The 22,770-nt window shown below is 40.3% G+C and overlaps 1 protein-coding gene across 2 annotated transcripts; it reads left to right on the forward strand.

Annotated features, from left to right (window-relative positions):
* Positions 1 to 498: 498 nt before the first annotated feature.
* tax1bp1b (Tax1 (human T-cell leukemia virus type I) binding protein 1b) lies at positions 499 to 19,801 on the forward strand. 2 transcript variants are annotated; one of them, XM_028470223.1, is made up of 18 exons: positions 499 to 624; positions 2,220 to 2,410; positions 8,414 to 8,516; positions 8,817 to 9,007; positions 9,128 to 9,286; positions 9,978 to 10,126; positions 10,235 to 10,325; positions 12,170 to 12,355; positions 12,476 to 12,706; positions 13,987 to 14,154; positions 14,247 to 14,319; positions 15,134 to 15,252; positions 15,368 to 15,493; positions 16,010 to 16,096; positions 17,400 to 17,589; positions 17,660 to 17,820; positions 18,503 to 18,588; positions 18,797 to 19,801. In XM_028470223.1, exons 2-18 carry the CDS (start codon positions 2,237 to 2,239, stop codon positions 18,993 to 18,995), a joined length of 2,493 nt encoding a protein of 830 aa, XP_028326024.1. In that variant the 5' UTR covers positions 499 to 624; positions 2,220 to 2,236; the 3' UTR covers positions 18,996 to 19,801. The 2 variants fall into 2 exon arrangements, with proteins under 2 accessions (XP_028326024.1, XP_028326025.1); XM_028470224.1 differs by lacking the exon at positions 15,368 to 15,493.
* The last annotated feature ends 2,969 nt before the right edge of the window (positions 19,802 to 22,770 follow it).

Here is a 22,770-nt window from a genome sequence, read left to right on the forward strand (position 1 = left end):
AATAATTCAAATTACTTCTGCATATGTAATTCATCTGGTATAATTTCTTGCCGTTATCTCAAAAACAGTTCTGATTAATTTTAGCATTGAAAAGCATTTTTAAAATTGTTATTTATGTATTTATTCCCCAATAAAAATGTCATGCATTTTATTCATAGTATTAACCAATCCGCCTTTATCAGCATTAAGTCTTTTTTTTATCACTGTCTAGAAACGTGGACTGTAGAGTAAAACCCTAAAAAAGGTTTGATACTGGGTGTTCAGTTTGTGTGTATATAATGTGTGTAGATGTGTTTCTGTGAGTAAGCCTCAGTTGGACAGGTGCAGCACATCCTGCTATCTATCAATAAAATCATTTTAAATAATCAATGTGAGAATAAAATGAAAGGAATATGAAATAATCAAAAGTAAAAGTAATGGAACTAAATCGACCTGGATTTAATTAAGATAAAAAAAATATATAGTGAACTAATTTCAATGATGACATTTGTGATGCAGCCCTCATCGGACGTGACGTAGTGTTGTTATTATTCCAGGAAGAGGGCACGGGAAAGCACTGAACTGCGTCAACGTTTGTTTCTTTTAAACACGAAGGTTTCCGTTGCCGCTCAGCATGGAAAACAGGTATGGACAGCGTATATATTTCTAGCTGCGACTGAGGAGAACAGCGGTGGTGTTTCTGTCTGCCTTTCGTGTTTAAGGGGTGTTTACTTTAGCTTTAACCTTGTCCTCCAGCTGATAGCAGCCCTCCCTTCAGACGCACTGCTCTGGCTCGGTTACGTGGCCTGTCCTAAACATTTGTTGTCGCTGTGGAAGGCTTGGAGTCATCGTTTAACTATGTATTTTAACATTTTCTCAGTCAAAAAACGTGTACATCTCTAAATTAAGCGCAGTCATGTCTTCTCTGGGTGTAAACGTAACGTTAGCCTGTTAGCTACTTAGCTTAGCTCGCCTGATATGATCACTGTTTTCCTGTATCTACGTCAGGCCTAAGGTCTTGTAGTGGCCACTTTTAACCACAACCAATGACGTTTACTCTATTTTTGGTTATGACCCTTCTTCACATTGACAGACTGACTGTGGTAGCGGAGATGACATCTTAGTTTTTTTTTTTTATTGAGAGCTTTAATAGGAGTGTGAATGCTGTCACTGGCCTAATCACGTCTGGTGAATTTGAAGGACTGAGGCCCACTATGGAAAACCTCTCCTGGTAGATCTCCAGTCATGTGTCCTCGATGTTTGCGTTGTAATTAAACAATGTCAGCTTTCAGGGAATATCTCTTTTCAATATAGTTCATGATATTTATATTTTATTTTTGTCTGGTAGACTTTCAAGCTAGAACATTCTTTGTAGTTGACTTGTCAAAGGCTATCAGTTTGACCTGACTAGTTATTTTATGAAATAATGAGCTCTTTGAATTTTATTTTTCCATAAAAAGTCTACTGTAGATGTTATTAAAGTGTGACTAAACCCCACACTTGTTTTTCTGCTGAAAACAAATGTATTTGACTATGAAGTGTTTTATTCTTGTCCACCTCATGACATTTTCATCCAAGTATTTACATTTAGCATATTTTGTTGTAAACATGTAAGAGGGACTGCCCTCATTTGGTTGAAACCCAGCTATTACAATCGAATTTTGCGATTGGCTGAGAATGGTGGTTTGTGACGTTTTTGGTGGCTTCTTACCTCACAAACTATCACTGTTGGCCCCACCCCTCCTGTTGTAGACTTCCTCCCTTTTGGCCCCAGACAACAAATACTGTTAAGAAAATTGCTCTGGGATCTGAAGTCTAACCTCAGCTGAGGGGAAGGAATGATAAACCCTTGACCTGAAACTTTCTAATCTGGCCAACTATGTCCCATGTTTGTGTCACAACATTCTATCTTCAAGATGAACACGATGAAATATCAACAGTAATGATAGTATATTTTGTATATGTAGTTCATTTAGAAACAAATCAAATGAAATACAGGAAAGCTGAAGAAAGCTTGCTAACCTTGAGCCTGCTGGTGGGCCCCAACTTGTCTGTCTCTGTTAGGCCCTCAAAATTTCACCTTTCTAGTGGGTTACATTGTAATAAACTCGAGCAAACCCTACAATTCTGTTCCAGATGAAGCCAGAAATGGGGCCAAGATGAAACAAGTTTTATACATTTAAATTGAATGAATATGGAACGTTTTTAAAATAATATTATTTTTCCCCTTTTCCATTTAGCCAATGTTAAGTGATTTATGGCACTAATCCTGGACAGGACTTTACTACAAAACATGGACACATCAAACTTTGCCCACGTCATCTTCCAGAATGTGGGGAAGAGTTATCTACCCCACGCAGCACTGGAGTGCCACTACACCTTGACACAGTTCATCCATCCACATCCTAAGGACTGGGTTGGCATATTCAAGGTGAGAGTTCATTATTTGTCCTCATAGGCTTAGAAAATATTTTACACGTTTATTTGTTTTGATCAACCTGACTGCCTATTTAAATCTGATCTATAATATTGCCTGTGAAGCTCTCAATCCATCCTACAGCCATCGTAATTGCAAACAAAGGGAAGGCTATTAAAGGGTTTTACTATTTTCAAAAGGTGAAGTAAGAAGAAAGCAGTTGATTGTCATTATTATATGAAAGGACGGGCATACAGTTATTGTGTAGTGTTATCAAAATTATCATATATTATATGTATGTGATAAATATATTAATTTTAGGTAGTTAATTAATATTTAGCATTACTCTAACACCTTCGATTATTATTAATAATAATTTGTGTTATTTTGAATTTATATGACCTAAAATTAGTTTAGTTTCTTAGAAAACTTTAAGTGTGGAAGAGAAAATGTTGTTTCATGAGCTTAAAATGCAGAAATGGTGGAAATATTTCAATTGTCATGTTTGAAAAATGCCTTTCAAATTGAAGTGTTTTTCTTGGTCGCAGCTTGTGTTTTATAAGCCTGCTATCACCCTTTGTAAACAAACTGTGAACCCAAGCAAAGAAGGTTTTTATTTTAATTTGGATGAAAACAACCTTGGGTGATACTGAATGTCTCATTGCCATAGGTCAACATTTTAAAATGAACAAACCCTGAATAACTAAATACTGCTGATGTTGGAGACAAACAGAATGGCTGAAAAAATTCAAGCAAAGAGCAATTGAAAGGAAAAATTATCCAAAATTAACCTGATTAACCAAAAATAGTTTGTGATTTAAAAAGTACAATATTTAATTTTCACCAAAAACTTTTAGAATAGTTTACAGAAAGCGTTTTGCTCCAAAAACTAGGGCTTTTTTATAAATGAAATCACTAAATCTTATTTTTCATATCTTGAAAAACATCTCACAGCATGGTTTGTTAAGCTCATGACTGAATTGTTAGTCCATTAAATTGATTGAGTTAATATTTACTCATTATCACACACAAGCATTGCTTGTGTTCCCTTCTTTAAAATCTGCCATGGTACCCGAACATTTTTAATGTAAGCATTTTAAAGATTTTTATAAAGGTAGGTAGTAGTCCTGGGCGATAAAACGATGACATTATATATTGCGATAGAAATATGTGCGATAGAATATCTGATAATTTCATTGAACTTCATTAGAAAAAACCCACAAACAATCCTCGACACAGAACTGCAAGGCATTCTGGGGGATGTAGGCAGAGGAATGGCTTGAGCTGTAAGTAGCTGTGTACATTAGCAGTTTTATGTTTCACCACCTGAAATGATGATCCAAGCAAACACTGCTTGTGCCCCTCCCGCTACACACACACACACGCACACACGCACACAGACACACAGAGCTTACCTGAAGCTGCAACACATCATCCAACAAGGTGAACCAGTCCAAGATCATCTGTCAGACCTGTCCAATGTTCCCACAAACACGTTGACAGAGAGAGAGATGCATGCTGGAAACTCCACTAAAGCATTCTAAGTTAAGCTAACACACAGACACATCAGACTGGGCTAAACGCTAATGACCGGACTGAGTAAAAGGAAGAGACCAAGTAAAAACACAGTACACGTCTTACTGTCATCAAACCAATAGAGGCACAGATTTACTTATGGTAAGATTTGACACTTTTATGGAAGGATAAAAGCTGACATGTCACATGTATGAAATAATTTGATGATATTTCACTTGTTCACAGACAAAAGTGGTCCCATTAAACACTAATGTAACCATTGTAATTATTACACCTAAATATCCTATTAGTAATGCTCTCAGCAATTAATGACCAAATCATCAAGTCTGATCTAGTTTAATTATAGGAAATTAGAGAGATATTTATCGGCCATAACTTCATGTAACTCATTATCAGATATAAAATAAACTGGATTCAGCAGGAGTGGTGTATATTAGACAGTAAAAACACTATTGGAGTTATTTTTCTTTTTCATGTGCTTTTTTCTCTTTATTTTTTTTTTTTAGGAAACCGTTTCATTAAAATGAGGAAATAAATGCCAAAATTGCCCCAATAAGGTTTTCTTAAGACATACCCTGCTGTTGGTTTCATGTCAAAGATGTTAGTTCTTCCTCAGGTGTGCACTGATTAAGTTGAAGATGTGTTGCGCATTTTGTTTGATTACGCATTTATTTAATGTCTACATAATTGAAAAGTTTATTTTTTTAATTGAGGTTTTTTTTTAGTTCATGTCTATAGTTTTGTTGACCTCTTTTTAGATGTTAAAGATTACATTTAAAACAAAAGTTTTTAAATTTAGTATTTTACCTTCTGGTCCTTATTTTGAATAGGTAAAAAAACAAATGAATAATTATCGATATCAATTGATATGAAACACCTATATCGTTATAAATCTCTCAGGCATATTGCCCAGCCCTAGTAGGTAGGACTATTGCTTGGTGAGTATCAACAGTAAAACCCTGTGCTAACTTAGGCTTTAGCATCTGTTTGGCTCAAGATCCTGTTTCGTGAAAATAATATAATATAATAATTTATATAAATTTACCTGGTTTATCAGCTTTAAAACCAGAAACTATGTCAGACTCAAACAGATACAGCTTAGGGTTACCCAACAGCGGTGCCCTTTAAATTACGTCAATTGTATTAGTTTGCAAAATATTTGAAATGGTTTTACCACCTACACTTTGTGATATACAAAATCTTGCTTAAACATTTTCTTTGTAGTTTTTTTCTGTGTGGTCTTGAAATGGGAGTTAACAGCAGTGTCTAAATTGAATTTACAACTAGGAGAGCTTGTAGTGTTTAGTTTGTGTACCTCAAGGCTATTGCACAAGGCAAAAAATGTCTTTAAAATACTTTGGATCTTAAGTATACGACCTGTATTGTGTCAGAATATACCTTTTATTCACAAGGTTGTCCTTTAGCAAACAGAGAAATAAGGTCATTTTAGGTCACAAGAGGTGTATCCAATGTTGCTCGGAGGATGTCAAGTTCTGGATTCAGCACTTCTGTGTAACTGGATTCCTTATCACACCATGACTCGCCGCAGGGTAGGAACGAACTGGCAGTATCACTAATTTCTCGCGCTTCCAAACTACAGAGCTTGGCTGCATAGTGCTGAGTGCGCAGTTGTAAATCTTGGAAACGTTCCTGGCAGTGTTGACAGATCAAACGCTGCGTGCCAAAGCTCTTTAATTTGCAAGTGCAGAGATATCTACAGATGTAATGCTTGAGCGATTGATGCAGAAGTCAGTTGTGACTGTTTATGGCACCAGTTCAATCAGAGTAGATTTTTCCCTCTGTATGAAGTTATGCTGCTTGTATTTATCCCTCCGGTATAGCTTTGACCTAAATGCTTTTCATACATAGATCAGCGCTTATGTATTATATATATATATATATATATATATATATATATATATATATATATATACACTGAAAATTTACAAAAACATTTTTTTCACTGAAACAACCCGGTGAGCCTCTTCTAAGCAGAGGTTGAGACGGAGCGCGAAGAGAAAACAATGAAAAGTAAACTCTCAAGTGGGATTCATGATTCTGTCACACCGTCAGCATGGACCCGGCTACAACTTAGCCTGACGTGTACGTTGCTCCTCCAAAAACTCCAAACTACGTGTCAAAAGCACAAGTCATTTAGGCATAATTCATAAAACATTACATAGAATCTGTATTAAAAGTATCGGCAGTCTGTTTCAACACTGCTGTGTGTCATGATGAATCAATCCGGTGTGGATGTCGCCTCTCCCCAACTTTGTCCGATAGTAGATTAACTGTAGCACATTTTACAGTTCACTTGCATGCATTTTGCAGTAATTTCTCCACGTCTTTAAACATTTCGTGCACCAGAGTCAGAGTTGACACATTTTTCATTTTTATATATCCTCATGTTTGGGTGGAAAGTAGGGCTGAATGATTTTGGAAAGTAATCAAATTGCGATTTTTTTTTTACTCAATATTGCGATTTAATACGCAATTATTTTTTCAAGGGCGTCTTGTAATGTATTTTTCAATGAACACAAGCAATAAATCAATCTGTTCCATAATAAACAATTTAAGATTTATTTAAACTTTAAATAAATATAAAATATAAATTTGAAAGCACAGATTACAACAACAAAGCAAACAAATCTATGGCTTTACCTCTTCAACATATCTCACTAACTTCACGTTTCACGAAACATGTGGACTGCACTTCTTAAACACTGTCTGAACTTAACAGAACATTGAACCAGTGCCATACTTGTACTTAGTTTCGTTACCCAACAACCCTACATATTTGTCGGGCTCTAGTTTGGACCAGTCTGCAGATTTAGAACATAATGAGCTCTAGTTTTAGAGATTCACTAAAGCAATTATCGAAGCCTCATAATTAAGTCATTGTCAATCGTGTAAAATCTTTATGCAATCAATCATTGTAATCATTGGATAAATAATGGCTCAGTTGTCAGTAGGGAAAACCACTATGTTTTAAAGGTGAAATTCATCTTCAGTTGTCAACATGAACACACTTACAAATTTTGGGCTAGATTATACTCCCTAAATCTAGCTAGGACAAAGTTTGGCGTGATAATGAATTGGAGGAAGCCAGTTTTTGTGATGCGTTGGCAGTAAAGCGTCCTTTGATCCTGTGATTTCTTTTTGGAATGTCGGCCAAACTGTGTGAAGTGAGCAGCAAGCGTTGTTGAATGGAGGAATGCTGTTGGGACAGGTTGTCAGTGTGGCCCTCAGAGAAAGCAAACCAGGCTTTATAATTAACTTGTCTTTGAGCACAACCTCCCTGTGTGATTCATGCACAAGTCACTCCTGAATTTATACAACCTGTCTGGCATGATGACAATGCGTTACCTCCTGCAGCAAAATCCTCCACGGCTTCTGTCAGCTCTCATGCACTAGTATGACTCTGTTGGAATGCTACAGACCAGTCATGCGAAATCTGAAGTACGTGTCGCATTTGCATGTTCTAGCAGCTTCTCTGTCACTTGTGTTACTGCCTCGGTCACCCTAACATTTTTCAATCCTATCTTCACACCGTCTGCGCTTCCTGTTTCCTTATTTACACACATGGTGGACCAGTGTGTTGTAAGTAAGTCTCCCTCAGCAGCCACCACCTCTGCAGCTCTAATGAGTGGACTGGTGAGAGCTAGCCTTCAGTAATGACACTCACTAACTAGATGCATGTTTTAATTGCTTCCTGTTCTTTACTGCTGGAGGCTGGAACTGCACTGGTAACAATTGGGGGTTTGGGAGCAGCAGGGTTATTATCTGTGACTGATGAACACTCACAGTATTGTAGCAATGCTGATTAAACAAGGTGTTAAAGTAAAGTTTTAGCTAAAACAAACATTATACAGGTTAAATGTAATTAAAAAAAAATAAAAATGAATTGTCATTCATTTGCCTCATCTAGGTTTGCCTGCTTCTATACTGTGTGCGTGCATGTGTCAGTGTGTGTCGAGAACCAGCCAGCCCCATGTGACACTGATTTTGTCTGACAGTTTTACAGCACCAGTCTAAAGTTATGGATGTGTTTTCTGAACTTCCCCCTCATCAGCCATCAGTTAACAACACATAAAATACATATAATTGCATTTTAGGTTTCATTTTCAAGTTGCCTATGTATAAAATTTTCACCTATTTCTCCTCTTCCTGTCAGAAGTGAGTTGTAGTTACATTTCCTCAGTCAGGCTTGTTCACAACAGGGACTCACCACACGCACATGTTGACCAGGAATAACTTAAAGAAGATGATGAGTTAAGGAGAAAAACAACAAAAAAACATGTGGGCATGTTCTTCCACTGTCATCCGGAAATAAATTAAAACCATATGACTGGTGTTATAAACCTAAGAAAGATATTTTAGAAGTGACACTGGGAAGTTTTCCTGTTAGTCCTTCTGCCGTATTATGCTACACTGATGTGGTGCGAATGTCTGGCTGACTGGATTGGCCTCAATGTCTCACAGGTTGGATGGAGCACAGCGAGGGACTATTACACATTTTTGTGGTCTCCTCTGCCTGAGAACTATGTGGAAGGCACCGCAGTCAACAGAACAGTGGTCTTTCAGGGTAAGAATATACCAAACTTTTCCATAACTTTGACAACTTTTAAGAGCTGCATGACCAAGGGATGAGGAGAGCATTGTTAAGACGTTAAATAGTGAATGACTGAAGGAAGCCCTAACGAGGAGTTTTCCAACTGAGATTAGTTTGTCTGATGTCAAATAAATCTCTCAGTGGCAGTTTTTATGCAGTAATGGAAATTGACATAAATATTCAAACTAATTCTCTCAAAAATTGGCAAATGCTGCAAGTTTACTGCATGATGTATTTTTTGTGTGTTGCTGATTTGCTGTCGGTCTTCACCAGGATACTATGTGCCCAATGACGACGGTGAGTTCTACCAGTTTTGTTACGTGACCCACAAAGGGGAGATTCGGGGGGCCAGCACGCCGTTCCAGTTCCGCGCCAACAGCCCCTCAGAGGATGAGCTGCTCACTGTGGAGGACGAATGCAACTCTGACATCCTGGTGGTCACAACCAAGGCCGGCTTTCTCGAGGTACTTTATGGTTGGCTTTAACATGTGCCTGTTTTTCAGCTTTTTGTAGTCAGATCATCACAAAAAGTCTTTTTGATTTGGTAGGCAGTAGAATTAACTTTTTGTCTACTTTGTATGCAGCAAAAGGTGGAAGAAGCCCAAAGACAGAAAGATGAGCTGCTTAAAGAGATGGCCCTCCTGCAGCAGGAGAAGAAGCAGCTGGAAGCAGAGAAGGAATGTCTTCACAAGGACTTTGAGCTGGAGAAAGAGACGAGTGCTAGGCTGAGACGAGAGAACCAAGTAAGCTGGGAATATAAAAGGCTGTGCTTAGTTATTAAAAGGAATGAGGGGATTCACACACAAAAAAACTGTCAACTCACTTGTTATTCATCATACAGCGTGGCTGTACATTCTGAGAGGAGGATTAATATGACTTGTGTTGTTGAGAATATCAAACAGTCTTCTAGCGCCCCCTAGTGAAAGACATTAATCCCTGTTTCTTCATGTACTGAAGGAATAAATCATGCTGTGACAGATGTGAATGTCTGAATTATCTCCGCAGTAATTCAACTTTATTTTTTTAATAGCATATCATTAGGTCCTGAAAGCATTATCAGTAATAATTCATCTTGTCATCTGCAGTCATAAATCTGTTGGTATTAAAGTGGCTTTCAAATGAAAACATGATTACACATTTTGTGGCTGGTAATTTTACGACTTTGCTTTTATATGAATTTTAATATGGTGTGAATATAAAGTTTCCAAATTTTGACTACAAATAATATCCAGGAAAACAACTTTTCCTTTTTGATGCAGTCTTTCAACTCCTGATCTCCTCATTTTGATGGAGTGTTCATTCCTGTCCACTCGTTTGTTTTAGTCAAAACTTTCATGTTTTGCTCACATTTTCCACAGACTTAGCATTAAATACAGATAAGGAAAGCGATGAAAAGCCAAAGTTTATGTGCTGTTGCATCGTTTGTCCATCTAGGATGTGCAGCACTCTTCTCAGGCCCTGCTGGAGGAGAAAGAGGAGGTCAAGAGGAGGTTGGAGGACGCCTCAGCCAGAATCATACAGCTAGAGGAGGATCTGATTGGTGTCACACAGAAGGGCCTTCAAAAGGAAACTGAACTGGACAGGTGAGCTCACAGTGGAAACATTGCAGCCCATTCACTTAGTTTTAGTAAATAACTGTGAGCAAAAACACAGTAGGATGATTCAATGTGTACTTTATTACTTTTTCCCAGCCTGAAAGACAGACTAAAGAAACTCACAACAGAGAAAGAGGCGCTTGAATCTCATATCAAGAATGAAAAGGATGAAAAGGAACTCTACAAGGTAATGTGCTGCTCAGCTTGGCCTGTTTTTGTTATTTTCTCACCTCACTCAATCAGTGACAGCTTCTCCGTCTGTAATGAACTATTTCTGAGTTTCTCCCTTTGGGATTATTTAGCTTTGCCCAACAATTTAATCTAAACATGGCATGTCTCATTTTGTCGTCTCGTCTGTCTGGTGTTTCTGCATCTTTGTTGTGGTGAGCTCTGTACACAATCTGGGAGCGCCACCCACTGCACCAATAACCCTAACCTAAATTAACCCTCCATGTCACAGTCGTGTTGTTAAAAAAAACATGTAATTATTGGGTGATCTCAGTACTTTGTAATTATGGTCAAGTACATTTCATTTAAAAGTCTTGTTTTTAAAACGTTAATGCACAAAAATTGATTGTCATGTAAACAAACCCAATATCGATGCAAATTTTTACTTTGTTTGCTTGTTCCTTGATATGTCAACATCAATTTTTAATAACTCCATTAAGTTCATTTTGTCTTCTTGAATAATAAGTTATGGTTTCATTTTCTCAACTTTTTTCAGGAAATGTACTTAGAAATTTACATTAATCTCCTGACATGTTTCGACTGCCAACAGTCAGTCTTCCTCAGAGGCGTCTGTTTATCGCTTTTATGTGTTTTTCAATCAATCAATCAATCAATAAATCTTTATTTATCAAAGGCGCTTTTCCTATAAAGAAATGTAGCACAGGGCTGGGTTCAGATGATCTCAGTAAGGAGACATCACATGGCACCGTCTGCACCAGGAGTAGGACAGACCGTGTGCACAGGATGCTGAGTCAGAGCCCTCAGTCCAGCCAAATAGCAGAAGCTATTCACCAACTTGGAGGGCGACGAGACAGATAGCACCACTGCAGCCATGGCCCATCACAGCCCCCAGTGCAGAGAGCTCCCTAGGTGGAAACATTGGGAGAGCAATCCTAAAAGATAAACTTAAAAACTATAAAAACAGCATAAAAGATGACGATCCTAAAACTAGTAAAACAACAAAAGATAACATTAAAAACATGAAAGATATAAATCTTAAAATGAATAAATTATTAGTTAAAAGCTAATTTGAAAAGGTGGGTCTTAAGCCTGTTCTTAAAAATATGAACGTTCTCTGCAGCCCTGAGGTGCTCCGGCAGACTGTTCCACAGACGGGGGCCATAAAATTGGAACAACCCCTCACCGTGTGTGCGTGTCCTGACTGTAATAATTGTTAAAAGCCCAACGCCGGAGGACCTCAGGGCCCGGGAATGTTCAATGGGTAAAAGTAGTTCTGAAAGATAAGAAGGCCCAAAACCATTAAGACATTTAAAAACCAGTAAGAGAACTTTGAATTCGATTCTGAAACACACGGGGAGCCAATGCAGCGATTTTAAAATGGGTGTCATGTGTTCCCGCCTCCTGGTCTTCGTCAGGACAAGTGCTGCTAAATTCTGTAGTATTTGTAAACTTGAAATAGTCTTTTTGGGAAGAACAGAAAGCAGGGCATTACAGAGTTCTTTCTTGGCGTGGCCAACTTGACATTTCTGTCAGACTGGCCACACCCCCTGAAGCCATCAAGATCAGGAAGTGGAGCTTCAATATCAACCGGGATCTCTTCTCCAGAGACCATCGGGCGACAGGGAGCATGGCCAGTCTGACAGAACTGTTTAATTGGCAATGGCCAGGAAGAACTCATAAGGACACATCAAAGTGATTAAGCAGATGCCTCTGAGGAGACTGACCGGTGGCTATCAAAAAGTGTCAGAAGATTAAAGTAAATGTCAAAGTAAATTATCTGAAGAAAGTTGTTGAATAAATGAAACCTTAACATAACATAAATTATTTCTGTGTGTGTTTAAGATTCACCTGAAAAATCGTGAGCTGGAAAACACAAAGCTGAGCGCAGAGCTGCAGATGCTAAAGTCTGTGGATGTAAACAAAGAGAGTACTATTGCCCAGTTTAAAGAGGAGGTGGGACGGCTGCAGACGTGCCTCACAGAGAAGGAGAAACAGCACAAAGAGATCTTGGCCGAAGTTTCCCCCTTGGTAATTTTGGTCCTGCATTTTCTTTTCTAATGCACATGTTGTTTATTGACGGGAACACATCCTGTGAGATCTGTGAGAAAATAAAACAAGAAACCTGAAATGCATTTTTTTCACTGTCAGGGGAATATGAAGGCTTTGAAGGAGCAGCTACGACAGAAGGAAGAACAGCTCCAGGCAAACCAGCAGCAGTCCTCATTGTTGGCTGCAGAGCTGAGGGACGCGTCGAGCGCACGCGACCGCACCATGTCTGAACTGTATCACATGAAGCTCGAGGCAGATGCTCTACGCCAGGCCAAGGCAGACGCTCAGGCTCAGAGTGCCCGGTTTGAGCGCTTGGTCGAACAGATGAAGGTACGACAAGAAGCGCGGTGAGAACATGGCAGCTCTTTTTTAGCTGAGTTACTGAGATGTGATGTTTAAGGCCTTTATTATCAGAATCAGACTTACTTTATTGATCCCAGGGGGAAATTCTTTTGTTACAGAGGCTTGAGAAATATTACAAATAAAAAGAAGAAATGCTAAACATTGAAAAGACGTACATAATTAGGTAAAAGACTGTTAAATAAGGATTAAATACAAGTGCACACATTACAGTAGAAAAAAATTATAATAATGCAAATGTACAAATATAATGCAGATATATACAAAAATGTACAATCACTCAATCAGCTGATCTCTATAAAACATTTTTCAAACATTATAACATTATAACATGGCTCCATTAACTCCTCCCTCCCAATAAATCACTTACGTCTACTCTGTTCATATATCATATAGAAATATGTTTAAATGAAGAGCACACAGAGAGTGCAAACCTTCACCAAGCACCAATGCTCCTCTTTGTCAGATATTGGCAGTTATCTGGATCAGTGATGCTTTTAATGGTACGATGATCATTCACACTTTAATGGCTTGGAAGAAATATAATATATCTACATTAATAACAATGCAGTAGGTCAAAATGTATGGGCACTCCCATTTTTGGAAAAATTGCAATTAAATGCAAAATCCAGATCCAATCTGGATCCTCTGGGATGATTAAGGAACCAACCCAACATAACTGAGTCAAATTTCATGAAGATCGATCAATTAGAAACTGAGATATGAATTGAAAATATATATGTATATATTTATATATATGTACATTCAACTCATTGTTTAATGACATTAAGTCACTTTTTACTTTAGTTGGACAACTGCTTGTCCACATGCACGTAACTTGACCTGATCCATTGTTCTTCCATTTGTCCTCCCACAAGGAGAGTAAAAATATCTCCAAGTCATTTAAAGTTTGGCACAGGAGTCCAAAGAGCTGTTGAAGCTGAAATATAAAAACACAACCATCTGAGAGATGAGCTATTTGATGTAATTACACTTGGAGCTGATGGGCTGCCATAAATGTTGCTGGTTTCAGTTCAAAGTCATTGCTTTTTGTGTACAGAGCCAGAATGCTGAACATTCTATCCCAGTCCAAATGTTTATGGCCCTGATCGTAGCGCTGCATGTCGACTTTACTGTAATTCTAGTTTTAGTTGGGTCAGACAGTTAGAAGTGTGTCTGTGTGAGGCTGTTGTTCTTTTAAGAGTTTATTATTGATCCAATTTAGATGCCAATCTGTTTTTCATGTACAGGCCAAGGAGGAGGAAGCCTCTACAGATCCGGCTGTGGTTGCTGAGCTGCAGCGGGAGGTAGACGACCTGAAGCTGCGGCTGCACATGGCCGCTGAACACTACAAGGAGAAATACAAGGAATGTCAGCGGCTACAAAAGCAAGTGCTGAAACTCTCTGAACAGCATGGGGTAGGTTCCACCGGGTACCTGTGTGATGCATGTGATTTTAGCATGTGATCAATTCCCAAACTGTATAAAATATCCTACTTCGTTACTTGTAGGAGGTGAAGAGAAGCTCAGCACAAGAGGCTTCTGCTATCCCTTTATCAGTCAGTCCAGACACATCAGTACCAGGTACATCATTCTGAATCCAGCTGCATTTTATGGTGCGATTAACCGTGTTTACATTGATAGATAATAATAATAAGTAATATATTTGAATTTCCTGAAGAAAATGCAGGTGCCGGCGCATCGTCGGACACTGCATTAACATTAGCCTAGCATTTAGCATTAACCTAGCATTAGCATTAACCTAGCTTTAACATTAACGAGCATAAGCTAGCATTAACAGTAGCTAGCATTTACATTAACCTAGCTATAGCTTAGCATTTGCATCAACCTAATATTAGAATAGCATTAATATTTACCTAGCACTGTATTAGCATTAACCTAGCATCAGCCTAGTCAATAAACCCTCTGTGAAATAATGCAGAACATATGATGAAAATTGTTGAAATAGGTTGAAGGATCTAATACAATCTAAACACAATCTTTTTTTTTTTTCTTTTTTTTTTAAACTGAAAAAAGTTGAAATCGTTTGGTTATTAACTGGATGTGAACAGATTGATTGGTTAAAATTTGTTGAAGAGTTACTGAACAGCTGAAGTTTAAAGTTAAAGGTAAATGATGAAAATGAAAAATGTAATAGTTTAAAAGTTATTTAAAAAAAAAAAGCCAATTCTTAGCAAAACGGCTGGAAATTATCTGCACGCATTGACACCAAACTTGATAAAATCAGTTGAAAAATGTGGGAGTAGTAGGAGAGAGACGGAAGCAGATGAATAACTATGGCTAACAATAGTGAGGATGCGGCATCTTTACTAATTGCATTTTGCAGCAGCATTGGGTAAAGGAAAACTGAATACCTGATGACACCGTACTTCAACAGGAAGTCCTGGTTCTGCTGACCCGATTTTGGAAGCTATTATCCAGGAGAAACTGAAAGGCATCAGCAGGGAGGCGTCAGACAGGAACGACAAGTACAGAAAATGCAAGCAGCTGCTCATGGTGAGACCTGTCCTTTTATACTCTGGGTTCATGTTTTCTTTTATAAATGTTCACATTTGTGAAGAAGTACAAAAGGACACCGTGATAGAAAGAAGAGTGATTGGTTCCTCTTTAGGAAGAAAAGGAGCGCAGCTGCATGTTTGCGGACGAGCTGGCCAAGATGGAGGTCAAATTTAAGGAGCAACTGAAAACCAATGAGAACCTGAGGCTGCAGCTGGCAGCAGAAGAAGACCATTACAAGGTTAGTGTAGTCAGAGTGGAGACACTTAACACAGCTCAGGCTACCAGTGATGACATGGCGTCTTTGGACTCTCCCTGTGCTTGGACCGCTGAGCGTGGCTGGTCTAGCTCAAGGATGGAGCCTTTGATGGTATCTGTGCGCTCAAACCCAGTTACTGTGACAGTGTTGTTTACGAGCAGGTCTGTCGGTGAGATCACATTTTACTGCTGTTTATGTCAGGTTCTGCAGACAAGCAAAGCTCGGCTCGGAGGAGTCGTCTCTAGTTGCCTGCCTAATGCTGTGCCTGGCTCAGGGCAGGCAGATATTTGCTTAGTGTCTCAGAGGAATTCAAACAGGTTGTTTGCCTGGAGCTGTATCATCTATAAATCAGTCCCAGGGCAAAGGGAGGCTTTTTATGGCCATGATCGATTAATCCCACTGAAGGAGCATGGAGTGTATATTAATGGTGCACATCAAACGTTTGATCATGGAAAAGGTCGTCATTGCAAACTGTCTGTTTCTTTTGTTTACGTTCAGAGCAATGTGGCTGAGAAGGGCCGCAGGCTGAAGGAAGTGAAGGACACACTCACACTGGTTCTGAAGGAGAAAGAGAAACTGGAAGGAGTGAGTGACAGGCAGCCATCTTTTCTTTCCTTTTTCCCACTCTGTTTAATATGTCTTTAATTGTGGATGCTAACTAAATGAGTTTTCTACTTTCCATTCTGCCTCTTTGGGCATGAGTCAAGGGCCTAAAATATAATTGCTTGGATTTAATGGAGATTTTGTTCAGAGTAGTAAAGTGACCCAATATGGTTTGGACTGTAAATTAACTCGGCGTCTACCGATAAACCACAGAGTCCATTACCTTTTTAAACAAATGTGGCGATTAAATTAGTTTATTACGCAAAACAAGCCTGCAGCTTTATTTTGTAAAGCACTGAGCCACAAGCTGCCCTATCACACAGGGCGTAGAAGCAGAGGTGGCTTCAATGTAGGGAAGCCAACTTTCCACCCAGAGTCTGGTTGGGGGGGAGAAGAAAAGCATGAGACAGTCTGTGGATGAACTGTAGGATTAATGTGATCAAGAAACAGTGCACCATGCAATGAATCTCACACTCTGATCGTTGTAAAGCAAAATGAAAGGTTTTAAAACTGGCGTCGGAATCTGAAAAAAAGCAGCTAAAAGGAGAAAGGTTGAGGCCACATTAATCACTTTAGTTATTTATTAAGATGAGACATGAGGAATCTGTGCAGAAAATGGCAAGATAGATATTGTTGGGTAGAACCCTTGGTCTAATTTAGTGCGGACGTCAGCATCAACGTACAAAATGACAAAAACAATCATAATAATAGCAAAAACACACAAGATAGCTCACAAAAAACACAAAATTACTAGTAAAACTAACTAACAAAATAACTGTATAATATACAAAATGGTAACTGAACACAAAAAATATTCAAAAACATACAATATGACATAAAAATACACAAAATGACTCCAAAAAACATACAAAATTACAGAAAAACACACAAAAAGATAACAATAAGACATACAATGACTACAAAATATATACAAAACAACAATTAAAATACATCAAATGACTTAAAATACACCGAACAACTACCAAAATAACAGAAAAATATTGGAAATGACAACAAAAAACACATAAAATGAAAGAAAAATATATACAAAATGACAAAACAACAAAAAATACAGACAAACCCTTTGTTCTTTCCTGTATTTATGCTTAGATTAGTCATTATTCTAAATGCTGACATGAATGTTGATAATGTGGTCCTGCTGTGTTATAAAAGTTGCCCATTTCTGTTTCTAAGGGTTTATAACGAGTCACATGACCTACATTGCAGGTTTTGTTTCTTCACTCACTGCCTCATTGTTTGATTTCTTCTCTTTGTTTCCCAAAAGCTCCAGAAAGGCAGCAGGAAGGATGACCAGGGTGTCGGTGAAAGCAGTCAGGAGAACCTTCAGTCCGGCGTGCCTTTGTTCCTGCAGTACCCGCTCCCTTACACCCAGGATGCACCCAACCCACTGCTGGTTTCACAAGGTCCCAGCAAGCTGCTGTTTGGAAACCCGTACTCCACCTCAGACTCAAAAGGTTTCTTTTTGTTCCTCTCCACCACTGCAATGTTTGCACTTGTCCTCAGACCTGAGTTGTTTTTATGCAGACGAGGAAGACGACGATGAGCTGTCAGACGATCAGCCGCTCAGGCTTCCTCCTGTTGGTCCTCCATCATGGGACAGCAACGTGGTGTGTATCCAACCCACACGCAACCCCAGTCGCCCAGAGAGCCACGAGGAGTCGGAAGAAAAGCAAAACAACATCAATGTAATGTCCCAGTATCACACAGAATGCCAGGGTTGGGGTCAATTATAATTGTAATCGTGTAATTGATAAAGAATTACAATTATGACGTTATTATAATTGCGATTGTAATTATAATCGCAACAGATATTGAAAATATCTGTTGCTGTTGTAATTGTGCTTTAATTGTACTTTAAATGTAATTGAGTTCACACAATTGACTTTGTACTTGTAATTGCCGTGGAAATTCTATAAAAAATCTATCTTACAATTTATTTAAATGCAAACCTGGGGAACCATGTTACAGTTCTATGGCTTACATTAATACGTGAGTTATACAATAACGATACATGGTTAACAATTATTAAAAAGTGTTTCATATCAACTTTTCCCAATACCTCTCAGTTCTCTTGAGGATAATTTTACCGTTTTTTAAAAAAAATAATTTTAATCTAGGGCTATACTGACAGAAAAAAGGCTCAGAGGCCCACACCAAAAATATGAATACTAATATCTTCATTGATTAGGAAGCCTAACAAGGTAACCAAGAGATGATAAACAAATTAAATGAAAAATCAGCTGTAAAATACACAAAAATATATGATCTAAGACATCATAAGGGATGCTCACAGAAAGATAACACAACTGGAAGGTTACATTTTATGGGTATTTAATAAAGGCTCTGTAATTGTTTTTTTTTTTTTAGGTAACCACTGATGATCAGGCAACAACAACTGAAAGTCACAGCCCGTTTGTAAACGACGGACAAACCGCCTTCTGCTTTGACCCCAGGTAACACACACACCCTCCCACAGCCACAGTCTCGTAATTCCACTCTGCTCACACAACCTGTGCGACGTAGCCCCCTGATTCTGAGGAGGCAGCACAGTGGCCACACACGTAGCATCACACAGATGCTCTTTATTAGCCTGCGCTGCTGGTTTGCCCACAATTCCACTAATTCCCCCATCCCCTCCCCTCCCTTTCCTCATGTGTTCAGCATGGACATGAAGCGATGTCCGCTCTGCGAGGTCATCTTCCCGCCAAACTACGACCAGAGCAAGTTCGAGGAGCACGTGGAGAGCCACTGGAAAATCTGCCCCATGTGCAGCGAGCAGTTCCCCCTGGACTGCGACCAGAAGGTGTTTGAGAACCACGTGCTCACTCACTTTGACGGCCACACACTCGAATTTGACTAAACCAATCAGAAAAACGAGCACAGCCCGGTCTGCTAACTTCCTGTCAACCACTGAAATAAATCACTTGGCACTCTTCTCTGCATGTAATGGTGTACCGGTCCTCTCTTAGGACTCTACTGACTATCGCTTTGTTACTTCTACCTGGACAAACACTATGAGATGATGTGTGGATTTAAAATGACATTGTGATTCAGTGTGTGTCGCAGGGCTTTGTTTGCAAACACAAATGTTTTTTAAGCAGATATAAAACTGTCCCTTCTTTTTTCGATTTGAAGCATAATTTTAAGTGGATGAGACTGTTGTTCCCACATATTGGGAATTTAAATTGACTTGGCTCTCAGATCTGTTATACTACATGATGTAATGAATCAGGGAAAGAGATAAGTGTTTACCAAACTTACATTTAAAACATGCAAACAAATGCTCTCTCCAAACGTCACTGTAAGAGTCTTCTTTACTGCTTGGAGCGCAGTCAGACAGAAGCCTTCAGTGATTACTGTCATCCATAATTATACAGTGTAACATCAGATCATCTATTTTAGAATAATTAAGAACAATGATGTTGTGACAGCCTCGAAACTTTGTGTAGTTTTTTTTTTTTTTTGCTTTTTGTTTGACTTCCTTTAGTTTTGAGTTTGTGTCTGAATCTTTCTAAGCATTCATTCCATTAGCCAATCAGTGCATGCCGCGCTTCTGTTGAGTTTCCTTTTTTTGTTTTCTTCTTTATGTTGTCATTCAGAGATGTCTCATCAGTTCAGTGAGTTTCATGTAACTGAAATAAACTAATAAAATCGATCTGAAACAAAGCTCTTCCTTCTATTTATTTATTTTAGCTTTAACATGTCATGTATTGTTTCCTTGCAAAGTATAAAGCTGACGTGTTTGAGTCACATTATTGACAGAAGTTCGAGAAAACTTTAATTCAGAAAATGACAAATGTTAAAATGACAGCTTGTGGAGGCATACATTAGGTCACCACTTCTGGGCTCATTTGATACAGATTTTAGTTTTTACTTCAGAAATGCATGAAAATATAATTTGAAGCACTAATATCACATTACAATACATTCACTTTGTAACAAAGGCTCTATACTGGCAAGAAAACAAGAACACTCATGCTGTGAATATCCATTCTAAGAGAAATCCATGAATTCTGATTTGAATCACAACACCTATAAAAGGAGGACACGCACAGGTGCGCACCATTCAAATAAGCAAACCTCCTCTCCTCTTTCAAGAAAGAAGGGCAGTCTGGTGAGATATCTCACTCATCTTACCTTTAGAACCAGGGTTACAAGAGTAACCTAAAGTTTAATTTCATAATATTTTGTGAAATGTCTCACTTAGGGATATGGAAACTTCCAAGAGACTAACAGCTGATTGCTCCTCCTGAGGCACCTTGTCCTGCCCATATAAGTGTGGATTGCACGAACAGGGCACAACAAGTGAGGCCGCTGCTCACCCTGTGAGGCAGGAAAGGCCAGCAGGTCGATGGGAGAACATGAGCCCACCTTCGGCACAAAAGCCGGGTTTGGCCTCGGAATGATTCTTTCATCATATGGGAAAAGCTGAGCGCATTAGGGGTGAACCGAGAGCGCATGAATGTCGCTGAAGCCAGAGCCAGCAATAAGACAGCTTTAAAAGAGGCAAACTTCAGGTCTGTCTCACCCATTGGTTTGGACGGGGGACCCTTAAGTCCCTCCAGAACCACCGCCAGATGCCATGGTGGAACCATTGGTCTGGACACGGGGAGGAGCCTGCGCGCACCCTTCATAAATCGACAGACCAGCGGGTGAGGACTCGCCGGTTTTGACCCCAAAGCCCACGTGACAATCGGCATTCGCCGCCAAATATACTTTCACAGTGGACAAGGCTTTGTCTTTGATAATCAGGCCCTGCAGGAATGACAGAATCACACCCATTGGGCACTAAAAGGGAATGTGGTCTCCTTGGAGCACTCAGCAGCTGGTAAATCACCGCCAAACAGTGCATGGCCAGCCAATGGGAAGCCACCAGGATCAGAGAGTAGCTGCATTTCCTCACCCTGCACAGGGTGGGGGGAATCAGAGCCAACTGGGGAAATGTATAGAAAAGCATGTGCAGCCAATCGTGTGCTTGTGCGTCTATGCTGAGAGGAGCCCCCAAGCTGCCCAGGGAGAAGAACATCGCACACTGCGCATTTTCTACCCCATCAAACAGGTCTACCTCAGCCCGTTTGTAACGGGCCCACAACTGTTGCACCACAACTGGGTGCAACATCCATTCCCTGTAAATTGGCGCACCCCTGAACATCAGGTCTGCACCCACAACATGCTCTTCTCTGTATTCATCATGAATCCCAGATTGGACAGGTGATGCAGCATAATACACATATGGGTCCTGGCCTCTGTTTCTGACTGGACCAGGAGCAGCCAATCGTCCAGATACTTGGTCAAGCGAATGCCCGGCCTCCTCAGCATCCGTGCAGCGCACAAACACCCTCGTGCTCAAAGACAGGCAGAACGGGAGTATGCGGTGTTTGTAGCATATCCCCTGGAAAGCAAAGCTACATATCCCCTTCACTTTCTGCGAAGGGGATATATAGGGACATGAAAATACACATCTTTGAGATTGACAGATGTGAACCAGTCGCTGTGTTGTACCTGACGCAAAAGGGAGGAATGCGTGAGCATCCTGAAAGTGTATTTCCTGAGGCCCCTGTTCAGGGCCCGTAAATCCAGGATAGGACGGATCCCGGTCCCCCCCATTTGGGGACCAGAAAAACCCTTGAATAGAACCCCTCCCGCGACTGAGCGGGAGGGGTTTCTCGGGCCTGTGAGTGTATTATGCCGGCGAACCATCGGGGGACAGATGCAAACTGCAGCCTGTATTCCTTTGATATTGTCCGTAACACCTGTCTATCCTTAGGGAAAGAGAGGTCAAGCGCTCCGGCTTCCTCACTGTGAAATGCGTCATCCATGGTACGGTGGCACCCTCTTGTGGAGGCAGCCTGCATGCAGTCGAAGGGTCCGAGAGTGGCGTGTGGGTGCCCTCTGCTAGAGGCTGATGGCACGGCGGTAGAGCCCCCTCGTGGCAGCGGGCCGTATGTGACAAGAGGGCCCACCTGCAGAGCGATGGAGCCCACTGTCGGCGGTCGACCGTCCATCAACAAAGGGACCTCTCACCCCACGGAAGAGCCCCTTGTCGGTGGGACGACGCCATACCCCGCAGGACGAGCGTACCCCGCTCGTTCCAGGGGACAAAGTGATGACGGGAGAGCCGCTACACCCGACCAGGAGAGGGCCGTGGACATGACGGGTCCCGTCATCACTCTGCTAGGGGCATGGGTGATGAACCCACCACTGTTGATTGAACAGGTGTGTGAGGCATGCTTGTGGACATGATGTGAGAGGCAACAGCCAAACATTCTGCGGAACCTGTCCGTCTCTCTTTATCATCAGAGAGCCGTTCCTTGATAGTGAGGAGGACAGGGCGTGAGACACGTGAAAGCAAAAAACTCAGAACTGGCCAACGAGGAACAGCCAGCTGTAACATTGGGGGAAAAGAAGAAAGCGGTCAGGCCGACTTTTTCTTTCTTCATGCCTGTGTGCATTGGGCTTGTTGCCCCGGCGCAGCAGCTGTCAGGGCCAGAGGTTTTCCGGACCAGGCAGGCGGGCCTCGCTGAGGCTGTGGAGGCAGAGCAGAGGGCTTTGAACAGAGGACCTATAAGGGGGAAGGCTGCGGGGCTATCCTCCGCCGTGCTGGAGGAGACGCAAGCAGGGGCTTCCTGGGAAGA

The sequence above is a fragment of the Gouania willdenowi genome, chromosome 16, assembly GCF_900634775.1.
Source record: "Gouania willdenowi chromosome 16, fGouWil2.1, whole genome shotgun sequence".
Lineage (NCBI taxonomy): Eukaryota > Metazoa > Chordata > Actinopteri > Blenniiformes > Gobiesocidae > Gouania > Gouania willdenowi.

What these genes read in the sequence shown, in the direction of transcription:
- tax1bp1b (XM_028470223.1), top strand. Translation starts at nt 2,237, where the DNA reads ATGGCACTAATCCTGGACAGGACTTTACTACAAAACATGGACACATCA. An exon ending in AATGCAAGCAGCTGCTCATG is followed by an intron (nt 15,253 to 15,367) that starts GTGAGACCTGTC and finishes GTTCCTCTTTAG; the next exon opens with GAAGAAAAGGAGCGCAGCTG. An exon ending in CTCCACCTCAGACTCAAAAG is followed by an intron (nt 17,590 to 17,659) that starts GTTTCTTTTTGT and finishes GTTTTTATGCAG; the next exon opens with ACGAGGAAGACGACGATGAG.